The sequence below is a fragment of the Suricata suricatta genome, chromosome 8 (assembly GCF_006229205.1).
Source record: "Suricata suricatta isolate VVHF042 chromosome 8, meerkat_22Aug2017_6uvM2_HiC, whole genome shotgun sequence".
Classification (NCBI taxonomy): Eukaryota; Metazoa; Chordata; class Mammalia; order Carnivora; family Herpestidae; genus Suricata; species Suricata suricatta.
In genome coordinates, this window is record NC_043707.1 from 65,719,880 (window position 1) to 65,739,777 (window position 19,898).

The following is a 19,898-nucleotide window of genomic DNA, read 5'->3' on the forward strand; positions in this document are numbered from 1 at the left end:
AAAATTGGGTTTACAACCTTAGGAAGAACTATCCCAGATAAAATTTGCCCTAGAACGTGCTTTAGAATCTCAACTTTAAAGAGACTGCGCTTTTTTTTAATCTTCAAATTTCAGTAAAACCTAGCTAACCTTTATTTTAAGTGAATTGTTAGTGAATTTAAGTGCCAAATAGGATTCCCATGTAATATTTGCTTGTGGCTACTGTATGCTTCAGTCAGCTGAAGACCTGATATGGTGCCTTAGGCCTACTAGAAGAGGAAAATGGACACCTGATTTTCCCATTTTAGGTGCAAGAATCTTAACTGAAATAATACGGTAATGGGAATCCTATATTGAAACTTAACCTATAACCATATCTCAAGTAGTTCTTTAACTGGGGACTTTGTATATATAAGATAAAAGTTTATTGATAGTTTTTGAGCTCATGATACAGAATGAAAACTATTCATTCAGTCAACTTAAACATAAATGTATACAACTACATATAATATTAATGGGTTTATTAACTCCAATTTCCAGTTCTTCCCCACTAAGGAAGAAAGAAGAACCCTTAATCAAAATGGCCAAAAGAATTGTCTCTCTCCTGGCCGGGACTCCCACATTGCTTTTCTCCTTACCCCTAGACCCTTCTTTGTGTTCCAGCCATTCCAACTAAGGAGCTGGATATGTCTAACCCTGTCAGGCCTCTGTCATGTGCCTTCAGCCTTAATCACAAATGCATGAAAAACTTGAGGGGCACTGACCAGTGGATTTGGTCAACCCTCAGAACTATGAGAGATGTAAACTATCCCAAAACTTAATGGCTTACAATAATAGTTTTTTATATAGCAATAGAAAATAGGAACACTTAGCTTTCTTAACCCCTGACTTTGTGTACTGGCATGCTGAAGAACCCCATGACTGAGTTCATTTGCTGTTGCAAATGCTAATATTTCTTTTATGTAGAGTGCTAATGGAGGTTACACTTCCTTCCCATATGCTTTGTAAAATGCTGACTGCCCACTTGTTCTAAGGAGTTAAGAGGCTTCTAGATCCTAGAGATATACTTTTGTTGATTAAAAAAGTAATGTATTCATTATAGAAAATTTCCATAACAGAGAAAAAAATAAAAATCACTCATGACTCCACTGTTACAAAACCAGGCTGGGTTGCTGGTGGAAAAACCAAGTGGCACTTGGAGATCTTGGTGGGTCAGAGTTTTATTTTACACTGGTGGGCTCAGAGGAGATCCTTCTCCAGAGAGCGGAGACCCAAGCACAAGCACGGGGGACAATTTATCATTTGTTACTTCCACATTCTGCATTAGTAGTAATTTGGCACCCACGGCAATCAGGTCAGGAAGAAGAATCTGTAAGAGGAGTCTCTAAGCTAGGGACTAGAGCTTATGTTAGTCCTGTTGGCCATCTTATGGTGCATAACTCTACTTATTTTCCCAACACCATCACTCTTGACATTTTGAGATAACTATCCTTGAGTTTCTGGTTTATTTCCCTGCAGTTTCTGCAGTCTGTTGGTGACTTTTTCTATTTTTTTTAATTAAAAAAATTTTTTTGGTCTTTATCTTTTGAGAGAAAGGGACAGAGAGTGAGCAGGAGGAAGGGCAGAGAGAGAGAAAGACAGAATCCAAAGCAGACTCCAGACTCTGAGCAGTCAGCACAGAGAGCCCGACACAGGGCTTGAACCCACAGACTGTGAGATCATGACCTGAGCTGAAGTCAGACGCTTAACTGACCAACCCACCCAGGCGCCCTTATTTTTTTTTTAATTTTTAAATGTTTGTTTATTTTTGAGAGAGAGACAGACAGAACACCAGTGAGGGAGGGGCAGAGAGAGGGAAACACAGAATCCGAAGCAGGTTGCAGGGTCTAAGCTGTCAGCACAGAGCCTGATGCAGGGCTTGAACTCATGAACTGCGAGATCATGGCCTGAGCCAAAGTCTCATGCTTAACCAACTGAGCCACCCAGGCGTGCCTTTCTCTCTCTCTCTCTCTCTTTTTTTTTAACGCAGAATTGGGAACATACATGTTGTTTTGAAAACTGGAGGGGCGCCTGGGTGGCTCAGCCAGTTAAGTGGCCGACTTCAGCTCACGTCACGATCTCGCGCTTTGTGGATTCAAGCCCCGCGTTGGGTTCTGGGCTATCAGCTCAGAGCCTGGAGCCTGCTTCAGATTCTGTGTCTCCCTCTCTCTCTGCCCCTCCCCCACTCATGCTCTGTCTCTCTCTGTCTCAAAAATAAATAAACTATTAAAAAATTTTTTTTAAACTGGTTTTTTCTACTTACTGTATCATGAGCATTTTTTCATTCTTTGACACTTCTTTCAAATACCATTGAAACGAGTCAAAGACTTAAGGATCACCCCCATGTAATTAATTTACCAGGTGTTCTGCATTTTTGATGCTGTCAGCCCCTGAGCATAAAAAATATGAACCAGCATTCAGAGGAAAATGTGAAAATTATCTGTTCCTTTTTGTAATTTTATTTATACAAGAAAATAAAAAACAGAGAATATGCTCAGGCAAATAAAACTCTTAGAATTGAGATCAGAGAACAACTAGGATTCTTCCTTTAGATATGAAAATTCACCTCTTCGAAAGATGAAGAATGCTAAAAACTCTGACCACTAGACTAATACTGCTGTTTGACAAGGAATTCTCTAAAGTTTTTTCATAAAAAAGCATTTTCATGCTCAAGACAAGCTGGGAAGCATAGACATTTTTAGAACCTTTCTTTTCACTATTTTTCACTTCTAAAAACTCAAGGTTTTCCTTGTTTGTTTGGAGTGACATAAACATTTTTTTAATATTTCTTTGAGGATCATAGCTGTCTTTGACATTTGTGAAAGCACTAGGGTGGTTTACGTTTGGTCCATTTAGACCTTCCTGGTGGTTTTCCGATGACCCTGCAGCTAGTAGTGAGACAACCCTTTAGCAAAGGCCTAGGAGTCGTTCCAAGTAAAGGTAATCTGCATGTGTTGTGGTGTACAGCAAATATTTACCCTATTAAATTATTTCTTCATATTTCTGTTTTTTTGGTAGCTAGCCTATTTTTCAAAAGTGTATTTAAATATGAATAGAATATATTTAAAGAAAGGGTAAAAGTAAGTTTTAACAATAGTTTTTTCAGCCACGTTAGTTCTAAATATGTAGTTATGAATATAACAAGAATGAAGAAAATATTTTTGAAGATTATTTCAGGGTAACTGGTAATTGAAGAACTTGAATAAAAAGACAAACACATCTCTCAGCTTTTTTTAAAATGGTAAATGATAAAATGATTGTTACTTGAGTTTGTGCAAGTCATAACCTTATCCTTTTGTTTTCTGAGTGTTCAAGTCCACCTAATATGTTAAATACTTGTGGGTAATAGTAAATATATGATATTTTTCCCTTCTCAAATTTAAGAACATCTATGTAGGAAGTATTCAGGGCTAAAGCTTTATATGTTTAAAAAAGATATTAAGTATGAAAAAAATAAGTAATGGAAGTAGTCTTAAATTTTGATGTGTTTCCCCCTTTGTGCTTTTTTTAATGTTTTTTAAAATTTTATTTTTGAGAGACAGACAGAGCCAGCATGAGCAGGAGAGGGTCAGAGAGAGAGGGAAACACAGAATCTGAAATAAGCTCCAGGATCTGAGCTAGCTGTCAGCACAGAGCCCAACACAGGGCTCGAACCCATGAACCATGAGATCATGACCTGAGCCGAAACTGGACGCTTAACCAACTGAGCCACCCAGATGCCCCCATGCTTTTTTTTTTTTTAATGTTTATTTCCTTTTGAGAGACAGAGTGTGAGGAGGGGAAGAGCAGAGAGAGAAGGAGACAGAATCTGAAGCAGGCTCTAGGCTCTGAGCTGTCAGCACAGAGCCTGACATGGAACTTGAACTCAGGAACCGTGAGATCATGACCCGAGCTGAAGTCGGACGCTTAACCGACTATGCTTATTTTTAAAACAATGTAAAATTATTTAAACAAGATCAAAGAGGCGCCTGGGTGGCTCAGTGGGTTAAGCGTCTAACTCTTGATTTCTGCTCAGATCATGATCTTGCCAAAATGGATCAAGCCCCATGTCAGGCTCTAATCTGACAGCACAGGAGCCTGCTTGGGATTCTCTCTCCCTTTCTCTTTGCCCCTCCCCTCCTCATGCTGTCTCTCTCAAAATAAATAAATAAACTCAAAAAAAATAACAAAGACTTGGCTTTGAAATTATAAAAAAAACTCAAAAGTTTTCAGATTTCTTTTGAAGTAAAAAGTTATCACAATGAGATAAAACAATATAGAAAAGAAGAAAAAGCATCGCTATTCTTTAGAATAGAATTGGTGAGGAAAGTTTGTTTCACTATTTATAGACTTGCCATCTCCAATGATTTTTCTCTCATATGCTACTAATAACTTACTCTAGTCATAAAGAACCGCTTCTGTTATTTCCACTCAGATGTTATATTTTTCTAACTAGTAGTAGTAGTTGATGCTTAAAGACTATTTGAATATAAAATGACAGTGTAATACAAATTTGATTCTTTCCATTTTTGTTTGCATTTTATAATATAGCCATAATGCAAGATTTCTCAGCCTTAGCACTATTGACATTTGGGGGTCTGATAATTCTTAGTTGTGGGAGGCTCTTCTGTGCATTGTAGGATGTTTAGCAGCATCTCTGGCCTTTACCCACATGATTCTAGTAATGCTCCCAGTCTGGAAACAAACAATGTCACCAGGCATTGCCAGGTGTCCCCTAGGGAGCAAAAGTGACTCCAGTTGAGAACCACTGCCATAGCATATTTTCTAAAATTCTTATCATGCTTTCCAGGAGCATAATTTGGAATAAAGCAGTGTACCCTTAGTAGCTAGGCACAAAATCAGAACAGAAAACTACTAGGCAGTATTTTCGATAGCATAAATAAAAAGATCAGAAACAGTAAGTACATTTCTTAAAGACTGGATTATCTGAGTAATTGGTACAGAACAGACTACTGGAAATATTTTAGTGATTACCACACAGGGAAATAAAATTAGTTAATAGCTAGAGAAGTCATTCACGGCTGTTTCTCTTCAGTCATTATTTTATGATGTGAAGCAGCAGGATCTGCAGATATTAAGGGACACGTGAAGGTCCTTGTAACTGTTTTGTGTTACCCCCACATCACAGTGATTTTCCATGGCGTGCTGGAATAAAAATGTCTCACTCCTTTTGTCATTATGTCTACAACAGGTGATGCCCAGTGTCCTGCTGGGAGCGTCATTAACCTAACTTCCGCTTCAGAATTGTTGCCACTCGGTATCATGACTAGGACTCAGCAGGCAAGGCAGTTCACGGAGTGTTTTTCAGTTTAAACATATGCCAGAGAAAAATTTTAAAATGTAGCTATTTGAGAAATATAGAAAAGCAAAATGACTTCATATTTTATTAAATTGAATATGCAAGAAGGAGAAGTATACAAAAGCCTTAGTTGCCTATATATATAAAGTTTAATGTGCATTTGAAAGCATCTTACTGTAGCTTTACTGAACATTTGTACAAAACCTGAATAGAAATTATTGATAAGGGCATTTAACATCACAAAACTCCTTGAGATGGTGTCAAGAGGAAGGTAAGACAGGACCAAAGCCTGAATGCTGGGAGAAGACCCTACTCACTAGGTCTGTGTTCTTTTCCTTTACTCTCTGATTTATACCTGCTGCAGGGCAAGACAGGAAGAGGAAAAAAGGAAATAGTACATCTTAATCTTATTTTAAAACCCTGCTTCATGGCAGAGCACCTGGGTGGCTCAGTCAGCTGAGTGTCTGACTCGATATCAGCTCAGGTCATAATCCCAGGGTCATAGGATGGAGCCCCAAGTTGAGCTCAGCTCTGAGCATGGAGCCTGCCTAGGATTCATTCTCTCTCACTCTGTTCCTCTGTCCCGCTCCCCTGTTCATGTGCACACTCTCTCTTAAAAAAAAGAAAAAAACCCAACGACCTTAAATAAAGAAATAAATTCTGTCTAAAAAAAAAAATCCTGTGAAATGATAATATTAGATTGGATTTCCAAAAGTAAAATCATGGCATGCTGTGGCCCTTCAAGTGACCCTCTGAACTATTTATAAGGGTGATTGGATGGTAGATTTATTTTTTTAAATGTCTTTAATGTTTATGTTTGAAAGGAAAAGAGAGACAGAGTGCAAGCAGGGAGGGGGGACAGAGAGAGAGGGAGACACAGAATCTGAAGCAGGCTCCAGGCTCTGAGCTGTCAGCACAGAGCCTGATACAGGGCTGAAACCCATGGACCATGAGTTCATGACCTGAACTGAAGTCAGACAGACAACCTACTGAGCCACCCAGGCTAGAAGGTAGATCTATAATTTGTTCTTTTAACTGGAGATGTTCTTAAAATGCCCAAGACAATAACAATAATATACATAATAAATAACCAATAAATAGTGGCTGAATGAATATATGGAAAGGAGGCTTGGTGTAGAAGTATGCCTTATTGTATAATATAAAACATTTTTACATCAGTAGAAAAAGACATACACAGAAGAAGGCATACATCCATCGCCCAGTTTGAAAATTATCTACTCATGGCCAGTCTTGTTTCAAATATATCTGACCTACTTTTTCCTTCTCTATTGTTTTGAAGCACATTCCAAATATATAATTTTATTCATAAATATTTTGATACCTGTCTCTAAAATATTGGGGCTCTTTTCTTTTAAAATTACATTATCATGCCTGAAAAATTAAAACAATTTCTTAATAGTATCCTGTCAGTCTTGAGGTACCCTGTCAGTCTTCAGATTTTCAAGTCTCATAAATATCTTCTTTTTTTTTTTTTACAGGATTTTAGTTGAATCAGGACTCAAAAGATCCATAGACTGTGATTACTTGATATATTTCTTAAATATTTTTTAATCTTCAGGTTTCCCCATCTTCTCCTTATTTTCTCCCTTGTAATTTATTTCTGAAGCACTGGGTTATTTATACTGCAGCGTTTTCCATAGCCTGAAGTTTGCTGATTGTATCCTAATAGTGTCACTTACTGAAGTCTCCCCTATACTCCTCTGTCTCCTGTATTTTCTGTAAACTGGTAGTTGGAGCTAAAGACTTAATCAGATTCAGATTTAGTTTTCTTTTTGCAAGTCCAAAAAGAAGATAGTGGACAAATCATAGCGCATTCTTAACTTTTTGCTCAGTGCCTTGCAAATTGATTTAGCTAACGTTTGTCGAGTGTTTTCTATGTGCCTAGCAATGTGTGTATGTTCTATAGACATTGTCATTTAATTGTATTTAAGCTTAAGAAGATTAGTGCATATCTATTTCTGTCTGATGACTAGGTTTCTCTAAGGGAGCTAAGGAATCTTAAATGCCTTTCAAACAAACCTCTGTGTGTACACCCAATTGTTATTCGTGTGATTTAATTTAGAATTCTGTCTGAATTAGAATTATTTTTACTGGATTCATTTAGAGCTATACAAAAATAGCTTGTATTAAAGGCACTTTTTTATATTTTAATAATAAAGCTCAAAGATCTGTCACTTCACTGTGAATTTGTTGTGCTCAAGCTTTTTGGTACTAGAATTCACCATCTGTTAATCTCACAGAAAAGATAGATATCTAAGCCACAAATAGTGCCAATAGAATTAGTTTTTCCTGAGTCTTATTTTCCTTTGCACTCATTGTCTTCTGCAGGTGCACTTAGGTCTCTTTCATCTCTCTGTTTTCTTTGCGCTGCTCACAGTGCTCACAGTATCCTACTGTTACCCAGGGTGAGAAATTGGCTGGTGATTGCAAAAACAAAAGTAGCTTTTCATTGTTTGTTTACATATCTTTAATTTATTCTGTTCGATTATCTCGATGCTCCCCAGATTTACCATTTATAAAACCAGCCTATTGGAGAGCCAAACTTGAAAAGTCAATGTCAAATTATCTTGACCAGCTGACACTTTAAAAGATTAAACTGATATGTGGTTGATGCAGAAAAGGCAGGAACTGGCCCAAGTTGCAGGAACTGGCCCAGCAGAGAACTGGAAACAAAACAATGCAGAGAGGGTCCCATTGTGCAGCTTTACAAGCTGACATGCAAAGAGTAATTTATTCTTTATATATTTTAACCCTCCTTCTCCTTTAGTGGTTGTAACAACATTCTCCTCAAGTTTCCAGAATATCTATTAGGTAAAGCATTTGGTTGGTTGAATGGAAGGAACATAAAGCCTTGGTAAATATGACAGAGAAATAGGAGTGAATGAAAAGGAAGTTTAATTTCTTATTCTGGTTGGACTTCACTATGTGACATTAGACAAATAGTCAAATTCTCTGTTCTTATCTTTTTAAAACAAAAGTATTTTATACTGATTATCCACAAAGAACCTTAAGATTCTTATTTGAAATAGTCTCCCAGGAGCTCATAGTGTATATAGGAATTGTGTCTTTCTTTACCTGAAATTACAGGGTGCCCAGGGTAGCATGGTGCACGTGCTCGTGCTTCCTAAGTGGCTTTCGATGCTGGTGGTATTTGAAAGGTTATACATTTTAAAGGGTATTTTGTTCCCTTTTTCTTTGGCAGGACCAAGGAGCTTCCTTTTCTAAGACCAGTGCTGTTTGGACTCAGTGAAAGTACACTTTGTTCTAGGAGAATTGCCATGTGAAAGCCTAGAATATATATTGAGTTCTTCCAAGAAAGGGGGGAAAATCACGTTCTAGGACAGTGAATGCTGACTTGGTGCTGAATGAATGATTGTTATGTGCTCTTTTACTCACAGGCTCGCTTTTCATATGTGCGGATGAAATACCTTTTCTTTTCCTGGTTGGTGGTTTTTGTTGGAAGCTGGATTATATACGTGCAGTACTCTACCTATACAGAACTATGCAGAGGAAAGGACTGTAAGAAAATAATAGTAAGTATTTTTTTAATTTCCTACTATTTAGAAAAACCAAATTATTATGTATTTAATACATACTTACTAATAGTTATTTTCAACAAGTAAAAGTTAATTTGACCTTAGAGTTGTGTTGAACCTCTTAGCTTTTTGATGTGACCAAGTTAGTAGGAGTGTTCTGCACCTTGAAAAATCTAAAATTCAGAAAGCTAAATATATATAATACAGATTAGTGTGAGAGCATCCTCATTACAGAAGGGGGTTCTTTTAAAAATATATTCTAAGTTTAGTTTAGTCAGGTAAGTTTTTAAATGTTTATAGGGTATAAAAGTATTATATACCTTTCTGGAAAACATCTTTTGAATAAATGGGGTCATTCTCAAATAATGAGAATGTATCTGAAAAGCACATAGTTTATTTAGTATTCCGTTTCTGTCCTAATGATTGGATATGTTAGGAAAATTGCTCTATCAGTCTAAGATTTCTAGTAGTAATTATTGCTTACATGTTTGGGGATAAGTAAATTTAACTCCTTGTTTTCCGCTAGTAACTTCTGATATAAAGAATATTAAAACATTGCATCTGAGAATTATGTTTTTGACAATAATTACCATTAGGACCCCAATTATTATACTTACTAATGATTCTATAGTTATTGAGTGGTTACTCCTTACCTAGGCCCATGGTACTAGGTATGTGCATATAGTAGGGAACAAACTGTCATGACCTTAGGAACTTACAGTCTATCAGGAAAGATGCTGAATACAGTAAGGGAGGATAATTATTATAACAGCAAGTGTTATAGGAACATAAGACAGGGAGGCCTGAAGCTTTCCATAGTTCTAAGGAAATGAAATCAGTTTAACTCTAAGCTTTATTAATCAAAATAAACATGCAAACAAAAAAACTTCCTAGGAGTATTACAGCCTCTTAAATAGGCGAGGGAGGAATAACTAATATAATAAAGCAGGGAAATGAATTAGTGAAGATGAGTCCCAAGTCAAGTTCAAAGATGTCCATCTTATATGTCCATTCTAATTGGCCATTCCAGATCTTTGAGGTGTTTTAAGATCAGAGGATCTCTGGGGCCGGGCAATGTGCTGCATACTGGTCAGTATTACTTAAAATAATACCATGAAGGCCTCTTAAGCCCATTTTACAAATAAAGAAATATATACACCTGAAACTAAGGTAGCATTGTATATCAACTATAATTGTGTGTGTGTGTGTGTGTGTGTGTGTGTGTGTGTGAATAAGAGAAGCATTTGATTGTGATGGTGGAGCCAGAAGTTGGTCCTAATTCTGCCTCTATATAAAGTTCAGACTCTTGGTGCTACCATATGTTAGAAAAGATTGACAAAATTATAGCTAAATAAAGCTAAGGAAGAAAACAAAAACAAAAGCACCTACCTGCTCACCTTCCAATGAAGAAGAAAGAAGCGGGAATTATATAATTAATTATAATAACAAAATACCAAAACTCAGGGCACCTAGGTGGCTCAGTTGGTAGAGCATCCAGTTCTTGATCTTGTCTCAGGTCACAGTCTCATGGGTTCATGGGATTGAGCCTCAAGTCAGGCTCTGCACTGATAGCATGGAACCTGCCTGAGATTCTTTCTCTCTCTCTCTCTCTGCGCCTCCCCTGCTTGCATGCACTCATTCGCTCTCTCTCAAAATAAACTTTAAAAAAAAACAAACCAAAACTATTTGAGTTTATTTTCCCTTTTTCTAGGGCACTTTTCTCAAACTAGGTGCCTTGGGGAAACATTAAAAGGTATCCCATTGGGGAGCCTGGGTGGCTCAGTCATTGGGCATCCGACTTCGGCTCAGGTCATGATCTCACAGTCTGTGGGTTGGAGCCCCACGTTGGACTCTGTGCTGACAACTCAGAGCTTGGAGCCTGCTTCAGATTCTGTGTCTCCCACTCTCTCTGCCCCTCCACCGCTCGCTTTCTACCTCTCTCTCTCAAAATTAAAAAAAGACATAAAAAAATTTAAAAAAAGATCCTATGAATAAAAATGTTTTGTTGTCAGATACATTTGAAAACAGTAGGTTAAACAAAGATGAATACCTGACTTTACTGAGGACTTCTCAAAAATTTTAATATGCTAATATGCACTGTGTATCCCAAGTAAAAGCTACTATACTTGATTAGGAAAAAAATCCATCCCACCACAACCTTCGCAGAAAGACCTATTAACTTCATCTGGTGATGTGGAAACACTGTATTAAGAGATTAAAACAAAATGAAATAGATATGGTTTTATTGTGTATTAATACAATAATATCCAAATTATAAGGCATATGTTGGCATATTAAGGCATATTCTGTTATGAGTGAATTATAGTTATATTTTAATTATTTTATTTATGCTTATTTATTTATGATTTTTAATATTTTATTTTTGAAGTTTTTATGATTTTTCCTTTCATTTTACTTTATAAGAAATAGAAAAATCTAGCATGATTTAATAATTTTATATAGTAATAATTCTCCCATAATTTAATGGTTATCTTACTAAAATTTGAATAAGATAAAACATAATGAATAATGAAAACATTTTCTGAGCCTAAAACATATCTTTTCCCTAAAGCTGGCTTCAAAAAAATGTAGTTTCTCAGCACAATTTGGGAATTATATTCTTAAAACATACCAAAACTGGTAATATTAAGATCAGTAGTACTAAGATAGTACTAATATTTAATAAGAATTGTGTGATTAGAACCAAAAAGCAAGCAGAAAAAATATTTTTTAAGTATACATTAAAACTTCAAAGAGCTAACAATATAGTGAGAAGTTACTTGGTCAAGATCTGGGAAAGGATGGTGAACCTTTTTTGCCTGGGGCATATTACCTAATACACAGTTTGTGGGGGCTAGGAAGATACAAATCTAGTTCAGGTCCTACCAAGGATGGTTAACCATGCTGTGGGCTGATACCCCAAACAGCTGAACCCCAGTAGTAAAGACAAGCTAAAAGAACCTCAGAGACATGACTTTTGTAGCCTCTTTTTTTCTTGGGGGTGTTGCTGATACTGGGCATGAACAGGTGTCTGAGAAACAGGACTGTATACTGGGAGAGAGCTACTGCTGGGGACAAGAAACCAGCAAGCTTTTGTAGAAAACTAAGAGAGCCTCAAGCATACAGCCGGTTATCCTGTTGGGATATTTGCCAAATCCTAGGGTTTTACAGAATGGGAGGCTAAACATCTCATTGGAAAGCCTTTGAAAAGCCGAGCAGACATTTTGGCAGTCACACAAGATACTGTCTAGAGTTATGAACCTAGGGGGAAACCCCAATGAATTCCCAGGCTCTCTGTTAAAAACCCTAGAGGGCTATGAAATGTTCTTGGAATGGAGATCAGCCAAATATAGCTTGAGCTCTACTATAGCTGAGCCTAGCCTCCGTTCAGCACAGTCTCTGATTGGGTTAAGGTGATCAGCTACCATTATATCTGTCTATCCAAGGGGAGGGAAACCCTCTCTGAAAGCATTATGTAAAGAATTACAGGACATGGCAAAAGACAATGTGACACAATCAAAACCCAAGAGATATACATGGACAATAGAATCAGATCCACAGATGATCCAGATATTGGAATCATCAAGAAAAGGATTTTAAAATAACTGTGTTCATGTTCAAGTAAATAGGAAGAAAGGTAAAGAAAATAAGTAAAACAATGGATAATTCCAACAAAAATGAAATGTATTAAAGAGAATCAGGAAGAGAATGTGGCAGTTCCTTAAAAAGTTAAATATAAAATTACATATGATCAATTCTGCTTCTAGGTATATACCCAGAAGAATTGAAAGTAGGGACTCAAACAGGTACTTGCACTCCAGTGTTCATAGGAGCATTATTCACAATAGACAAAAGATGGAAACAACTCTGATGTCCATTAACAGATGAATGTATACACAAACTACATGGGATATTATCCAGCCTTTAAAAAGAATACAACATTGATAAACCTCAAAAACATTATGCTAAATGATGTAAGACAGACACAAAAGAGCAAATATTGTATTAATTCCACTTATATAAAGTACTTAGAATAACAATTATATATAAATTGGGAGAATAGTAAAAAGAGTTAAAATGTTTAAGATTCTTATCATATAGCAGAGTAGGGCAAAAGTATCAATTAGTCTATTAATATCAATTAATAAAATATCACTCAATTAACTTTAGACTTTGTTGGGGTATCTGGGTGGATCATTTGTTTAAGCATCTGACTTTGGCTCAGGTAATGATCTCACAGTTTGTGAGTTCAAGCCTCATATCAGGCTCCCTGCTCTCAGCACAGAGCTCTCTCTAGATCCTCTGTCCCCATCTCTGTCCCTCCCCAACTCATGCCCTCTCTCTCATACACAAATAAATATTTAAAAAAAAACTTTAGGGGCGCCTGGATGGCTCAGTTGGTTAAGTGATTGACTCTTGATTTTGGCTCAGGTCATGATCTCATGGTTCCTGAGTCGAGCCCCACATTGGGCTCTGTGCTAATAATGAGTCTCTCTCTCTCTCTCTCTCTCCCTCTCTCTCTCTCTCTCTCCCTTTCTCTAAAAATAAATAAACTAAAAGAAATTTTTTTAAACTTTAAACTTTGTTGATTGAAATATGCATATTGTTATTTCTAGGATTGCCTCTAGAATTGAAAAAGAGTGTATCATTTCCAAACTAATAAGGAAAAGTGAAATAATAAAAGAATACTCAGTTCTAAAGAAAGCAAGAAAGTAAAGAAAATGAAACATATAGGCAGTAGAAGTACAGAATACATAACAAGATGATAGATGTCATAAACCGAATTCCCTGGGAAACAGATTCAGAGCCTGAGATTTGCCTAAAGGATGTTTATTGGGATGGGCTCTTGAGATTAACATCTGTGGGGGAGGGATGACACAGGATAGACCAGAGAAGTCAAACTGCAGTAACAGTGGTAACGAAGACCTCAGTGGATTCTGCAGGGTCTAGGCATTTATACCCTATCACTCACCAGTCATTGGAAACAGTTTTTTACCTCTTCCACCCTCCCATAAGGGCACATGACCTTGGGTAAGGCTCTGTTCTAAGGCTGAGGAGAAGTCCCAAAGAAAGGTCCAGCTGAGAGCTGTTGACTACTTATATGCCTAACAGCTAAGAGAATGAGTGCTCTAGTTCTGGACAAGATATATGTGGCTTACCATGGCATTGCCTATAGTATACTTAAACCCAAATATATTGGTAATTACATTAAATGTTAATGGACCAAATGCTTCAGTGAAAAGGTAAAGATTGTCACACTATACTAAAATTTAAAAAAAACAGGGGTGTTTGAGTGGCTCAGTCAGTTGAGTGTCTGAATTTTGATTTTGGCTCAGATCATGATCCCAGTGTCATGGGATTGAACCCCACATTGTGCTCCACACTGCTATTTCTCTCTCTCTTTCTCTCTCTCTCTCTCTCTCTCTCTGCCCCTTTCCCCCACTCACACACTGTCTCTCAAAAACAAACGAACAACTATATTACAAGAGAAACCTCTAAAATATAAAGATACAAATGGGTTGAAAGAAAAAGAATAGGAAAAACATTTATGCAAATATGCAAATTATAAAAAGGGAGGATGTCTAAAAACCATAGCTATATATATTCACATTAAGTTTCATATTATACCTCTTTTTAGGGCCTAAATTAGCCCTTGAAATGTAAATTAGGCTTGAAATGTAATACCTTCTAAATTTATTTCTTCCATATTTTGGTTTTACAATATCTGCACACGTAATTGTGTGGCCTTTTCACAACCTTTGGCAATATCCACACATACTTTTTCTGGTCCTGGTAATTCCTATTTTGAAATGTAGAGTCTAAAATGATTGTCTCTCTCCCTCTGTATTGTTGCATAGACTGTTCTATTTAAATGGACTGAACTGGCGTATGTAATAAGATGACTGATTTTCAATTTGAATATAAAAATATAAAACTGCATTATCTCAAAACCACATTTGGCAAAAACATGCTTGGCAAAGGATTTGTAGCATATAAACTCTGAACAGATTTACTCCAAAATCTTCAATCTCATCTTTGTGAACTAAGGAAGATTATAAAGAAATACAGAGCACTCTAGTTTTGGACAGAAGTCCCAAAGAGGTCCTACAAATATTACTTGCTGAAGTTTAACAATGTGGGTTCTTTCCTTCCCTTTGTAAGTTGACAGTTTGACTTCTAACTTTTCTCTAGTTATTTTTTCCCATTTTTAATCATTTAATTCTTATATTCAAGGTATTACTATCACATAGCAATAGTATAAAAAGTATAATCCATTTTAAAAGAAGTATCAGTTAACAAATATTTTTTGAACACCTGCTACATGCCAGTCATTATTCTAGGTGTGGTGATATAGGGTAAGCAAGATATAGAGTTCATGTCTTAAGGAGCTTACATTCTTATAGTGGAATATGTATAATAAAAACAAAAATGCACAATGACTTTAGGGACAAAGATGTGTAATAAGGAAGGATAAAATAGCAATATTTTGTAGAGAATAGCTAGGGCATGCTTTTTTAACCAGGGTAGCTGGGAAAGTCTTCTCTGAGAAGATGGCATTTTGATTAGAACATGATGAGAAGGAAGCAATTATATGAATATCTGGGCAAAAGCATTTAAGGAGAAAGGACCATAAGTGCAAATGCCCAAGAGGGAGCAACCTTGGGAAATTGGTTGATTTCATGAACAATTTATGAAAAGTCTGCCTCATTACCTTAGTCATTTCATGTACATTTTATTTATTTTTTGTTTTTTAATATTTATTTTTGGGGAGAGCACAAGTAGGGGAGGGGCAGAGAGAGGGGGATCTTAGGTGGGCTCTGTGCTGACAGGCTGACAGCAGTGAGCCCAATGTGGGCTCAAACTCACAAACTGTGATCATGACGTGAGTTGAAGTCAGGCGCTCAACCAACTGAGCCACTCAGGTGCCCCTAATCATTTCACGTACATTTAAAAATATTGGATATTGACGGTATAATTCATCAAGTATGGGGAACTTCTTGATTATAAGTAGCTCAACCATATCATGTTAGCCTATTGGAGAAAAAAAATACTAGGCTGGAGTCAAAGCACCAGACTTCTCCTTTACTGTGGTGTACTGTATGACTTTGAGTAAGTGACTTCATTAAATTGACTTGCTATTAAGTCCATTCATTGTACAGGTGGGAAAACTACCCCTGCCTTGCCCTACCCACATCACAGATTTCATGGACATAAAGTAGAATTGAATCAGTTATGATGGCTTTTTCTTACTGAATGATACTGTAACATATCTACTGAATATAGAGAAGGTTCCCAAGTCTTTGACTTGATTCCATTTGGCCTGGGGCAAATACCTTAATATTTGAAATTGCTGTAACTATAACATTGTAATTCAAAAATTTCTCCAGAAGATTGCTTTGGCTGTCCCATTCAGAGTATTGCCTCCAAGCTGGGATCCCTGTTTAGGAGTTAGATATCATAGGTGATCAAAAGAGTGTGATGAGCAGTTTAATTATGTTTAAGAATCATGGTCTATCTTGTCCTACATAGCTTTCTTCTTCTCTGTATATGTCTTCCCCACCCCTCTTTATTTGTCTGTGAGAGGTCATAGCTATCGCAGTGGTTAAGAGCATAAGCATTGGAATAAATGAGTTTCAAGCTTGAGTTCCAGCTTTGCCATTCCTTAGCTAGAGAGCTTTGTCTTAACCTCATAAAGTGGGGATTAATAATACGGTTGTCTAATCAGGTGGTTGTGAGGATAAAATGAGCTTATGTATCGAAAGGCTTCACATTGTGCCTGGTGCTCAATAAATCATTATTATTGTTTTCTCAAGTTTATGCCTTTGAATCCGACTGAGAAGGTAAGACACACACACACACACAAACATTATATGATCAGTTATATCAATCAAGGTTCAAGCAGAGAAGCAGAACCCATAAGAAATATATGTTAAGGGACACCTTGGTGGCTCAGTCAGTTGAGTGTCTGACTCCTGATTTCAGCTCAGGTCCTGATCCCAGGGTCATGGGATCCAGCCTTGTGTAGGGCTCCATGCTGAATGTGGAGACTTCTTAAGATTCTTTCTATTTCTCTCTCTGTCCCCTCCGCCACTCATGCTCGCTCTCTCGCGCTCTCTCTCTCTCTTTCTTCCTCTCTCTCTCTCTCTCTCTCTGTAAAAGAGAAAAAAATTTTTTAAGATTTAGGGGTGTGTGGGTTAACCATCAGACTTTAGCTCAGGTCATGATCTCACAGTTCCTAGGTTTGAGTCCTGCTTTGGGCTGTCTGATAGTCTGTTGCTATCTCTCTCTGCCCACACACCCTCCCCCGCTCTTGCTCTCTCTTGCTCTCTCAAAATAAATAAATAAACCTTTTAAGAAGTTACCACAAGAATGTTTAACTATGTTTGGTAATGGATGGTAACTAGAATTACTGTGGTGATTATTTCACAGTATATGCAAATACCAAATCATTATGTTGTACATCTTAAACTAAGTAATGTTATATGTCAGTTATTTCTCAATTTTTTAAAAAAGAGATTTATTACAAGGAATTGGCTTACCCGGTTGTGGGAGCTGGCTAGACAAGGCCAAAATCCACAAGATAGACTGTCAGAACTTCTTGGGCATGGGCTGAAGTTGCTGTCCACTGACAGCATTTCTTCCTCATCAGGGGAGCCTCAGTAATTCTCTAAAGGCCTTTCAACTAATTGAATCAGGCCCACCCAGATTATCTGGTATAACCTCTCTTAAAAGCAAATGATCACAGGCTTCAGTTATACCTACAAAATACCTTCACAGCAACACCTAAATTCTTGTTTGCTTCATTAACTGGGGACTGTAGCCTAGCCAAGTTGATACATCCAAAGACCATCAGCTTGGATTAAAATGATTTAGTTAGGAGGCCCCTGGCTGGCTCAGTTGGTGGAGTGTGTGACTCTTGATCTTAGCGTCATGAGTTCAAGCCCCACATTGGGTGTGGACATTACTTAAATAAATAAGTAAATATTTAAAAAAAATAAAATGATTTAGTTTGTACCAAGAATAGTTGTACTACACAGATTTAAAGAAAGAAGGTTGGGGCACCTGGGTGGCTCAGTCAGTTGAGCGTCCAACTTTGGCTCAGGTCATGATCTCACAGTTCGTGATTTTGAGCTCCGCAACAGGCTCTGTGCTTTCAGCTCAGAGCCTGGAGCCTACTTCAGATTCTGTGTCTCCATCTCTCTCTGCCCCTCCCTTACTCATGCTCTGTTTCTCTCTGTCTCAATAATAAATAAAATTTAAAAAATAAAAAATAAAAAGAAAGAAGGCTTCAGTAAACACAGGTCACAGTGGGTAAAATAATAGAGAAAGGCTTCATAGAGGATGTTGAAACTTCTGTAGGCCTTCTAGAATAGAAAGAATTGGGTAGGTTCTTGAGGACAATCTTTCTCCTTTTAATTACAAACCAGGCTTGCTTTAGCACTTTTATCCCAAAGAGCAATTTGCTGATTAACATTTGATCTGAAAATTCCCAGAACCATGCATTAGTAGCCACTGAACCACAGCGGCTGTGGTTGTTGGGCCGTTTGGCTGCCCATAAATTAATATATCTTCCGCTTTTGTCTTTTTATAGTAAATTTAAAAAACAAACCTACAATTTGGAACAAATAAGATATATATTTCATATAAATTATATACTATGTGTGAATTAGTCTAATTTAGTAAGTATATTTCTCAGAATTTCAACATTGGAAATCATTATAGAACTTTAGTATTATTTATCTGAGATGTTTTCTCTAATCAATGGATAATTTTGATGAAAAGGTGTTATGAAGTTAATGGGATTCTTATCTAAGCTTCTAGGAAGCTAGGAGCTAAAACTGGAATTAATTTCACAATCATATATCGATTTGCAATATGAATTAAAGTTTCTTGTGTTCTGTTTTTAATAATAGTATGGTACTATCCACTGTCACATCCATGATTTAGAACTTGATTCCAGTGGAATGCATAACAGGCTTTTAAAAAATAGGCTTTTAGAACTTTGAGAAGGAAACACGGTGGGGTGGGGGTGGTCTGCCATGGGAAGCCAGGGTTAACTGTGGACGCTGTAAGCAATGAGAACTGTATTCTGCTTTTCTTTGTTTAAAGGCAGCTCTCTCTGAAACTGAGGGCAACCACTAACTAACCCTAATTAGATGCTCTTGGAAGGATCTATTTTTTCCAGTTGTGCTTTCTTCTTTTATCCACCAAGCTAATTAGAATATGTTGTATAGTTCATTATACATTTCTCTGATTATAGAAATCACTAATTCACTCATTATTTCAGCAAGTTCTATTTGGTGCCCAATCATAGTTTGTGTAGTTTGCTGGGTTATTTAAAAAAGAAAAAGAATAGGGAGAGGGAGAGAAATTTTCCTTCTATCCAATTTTCAGGATAACACTGTTTAATATTGGTATTTCTGGCATATTCCTCAATGATTGAGAGTGTTTATTTTGAGGTTATATCTGGATAATAATGAGGAATCACTCACTGACATTTTGGTGAACTTTTGTGAGTGTTACATGAGTACATGCTTTAAAGTGGAAGCCATAAAAGATGAAAGAGCCCCTAAATTTTTCATAGTCTCTTTAAAGATCCAATTTCTTGAGGTAATGATTTGTTGCTTAAAACTAGCTTAACATATATGAAAGTTAGGATATTTAGAACTATGTTTTCAATTAGATAGTAATACATAGCAATTTTGTTTAGCTTTGTATTTGCTTAGGATCAATTATTATATGACTCTAGGGGTTCATCCTCTGTTTTTAAAATATATGGAATGAATCCACCTGGAACCTACTGTTTTCAGAGTCCAAGCGTAATTTTTTCCTTTTAAGAGAAGTATAGTTTTTTTATGCCAACTTGAGCTAGATTACCAATCTCTTCCTGGTGAATTTACAGAAAAATATTTGCTGAACAAGTGTATTTCAAATCTTAACAGACATAAGCCCTATTCAGAGAATAATGTTACTGGTTAAATTAGCATTTCTGGTGACCTTCATGTGCTGCACTCTTTTATATC

General features: G+C 36.8%; 1 protein-coding gene across 2 annotated transcripts in view; it reads left to right on the forward strand.

Annotated features, from left to right (window-relative positions):
* Positions 1-19,898, forward strand: part of DIPK1A (divergent protein kinase domain 1A) — a 95,926-nt gene that overhangs the window by 56,630 nt on the left and 19,398 nt on the right. For both annotated transcript variants that reach the window (XM_029946566.1, XM_029946567.1), the window contains exon 2: positions 8,737-8,871. In XM_029946566.1, coding sequence (XP_029802426.1) covers positions 8,737-8,871 — 135 coding nt within the window. The remainder of the gene's footprint in view (positions 1-8,736; positions 8,872-19,898) is intronic.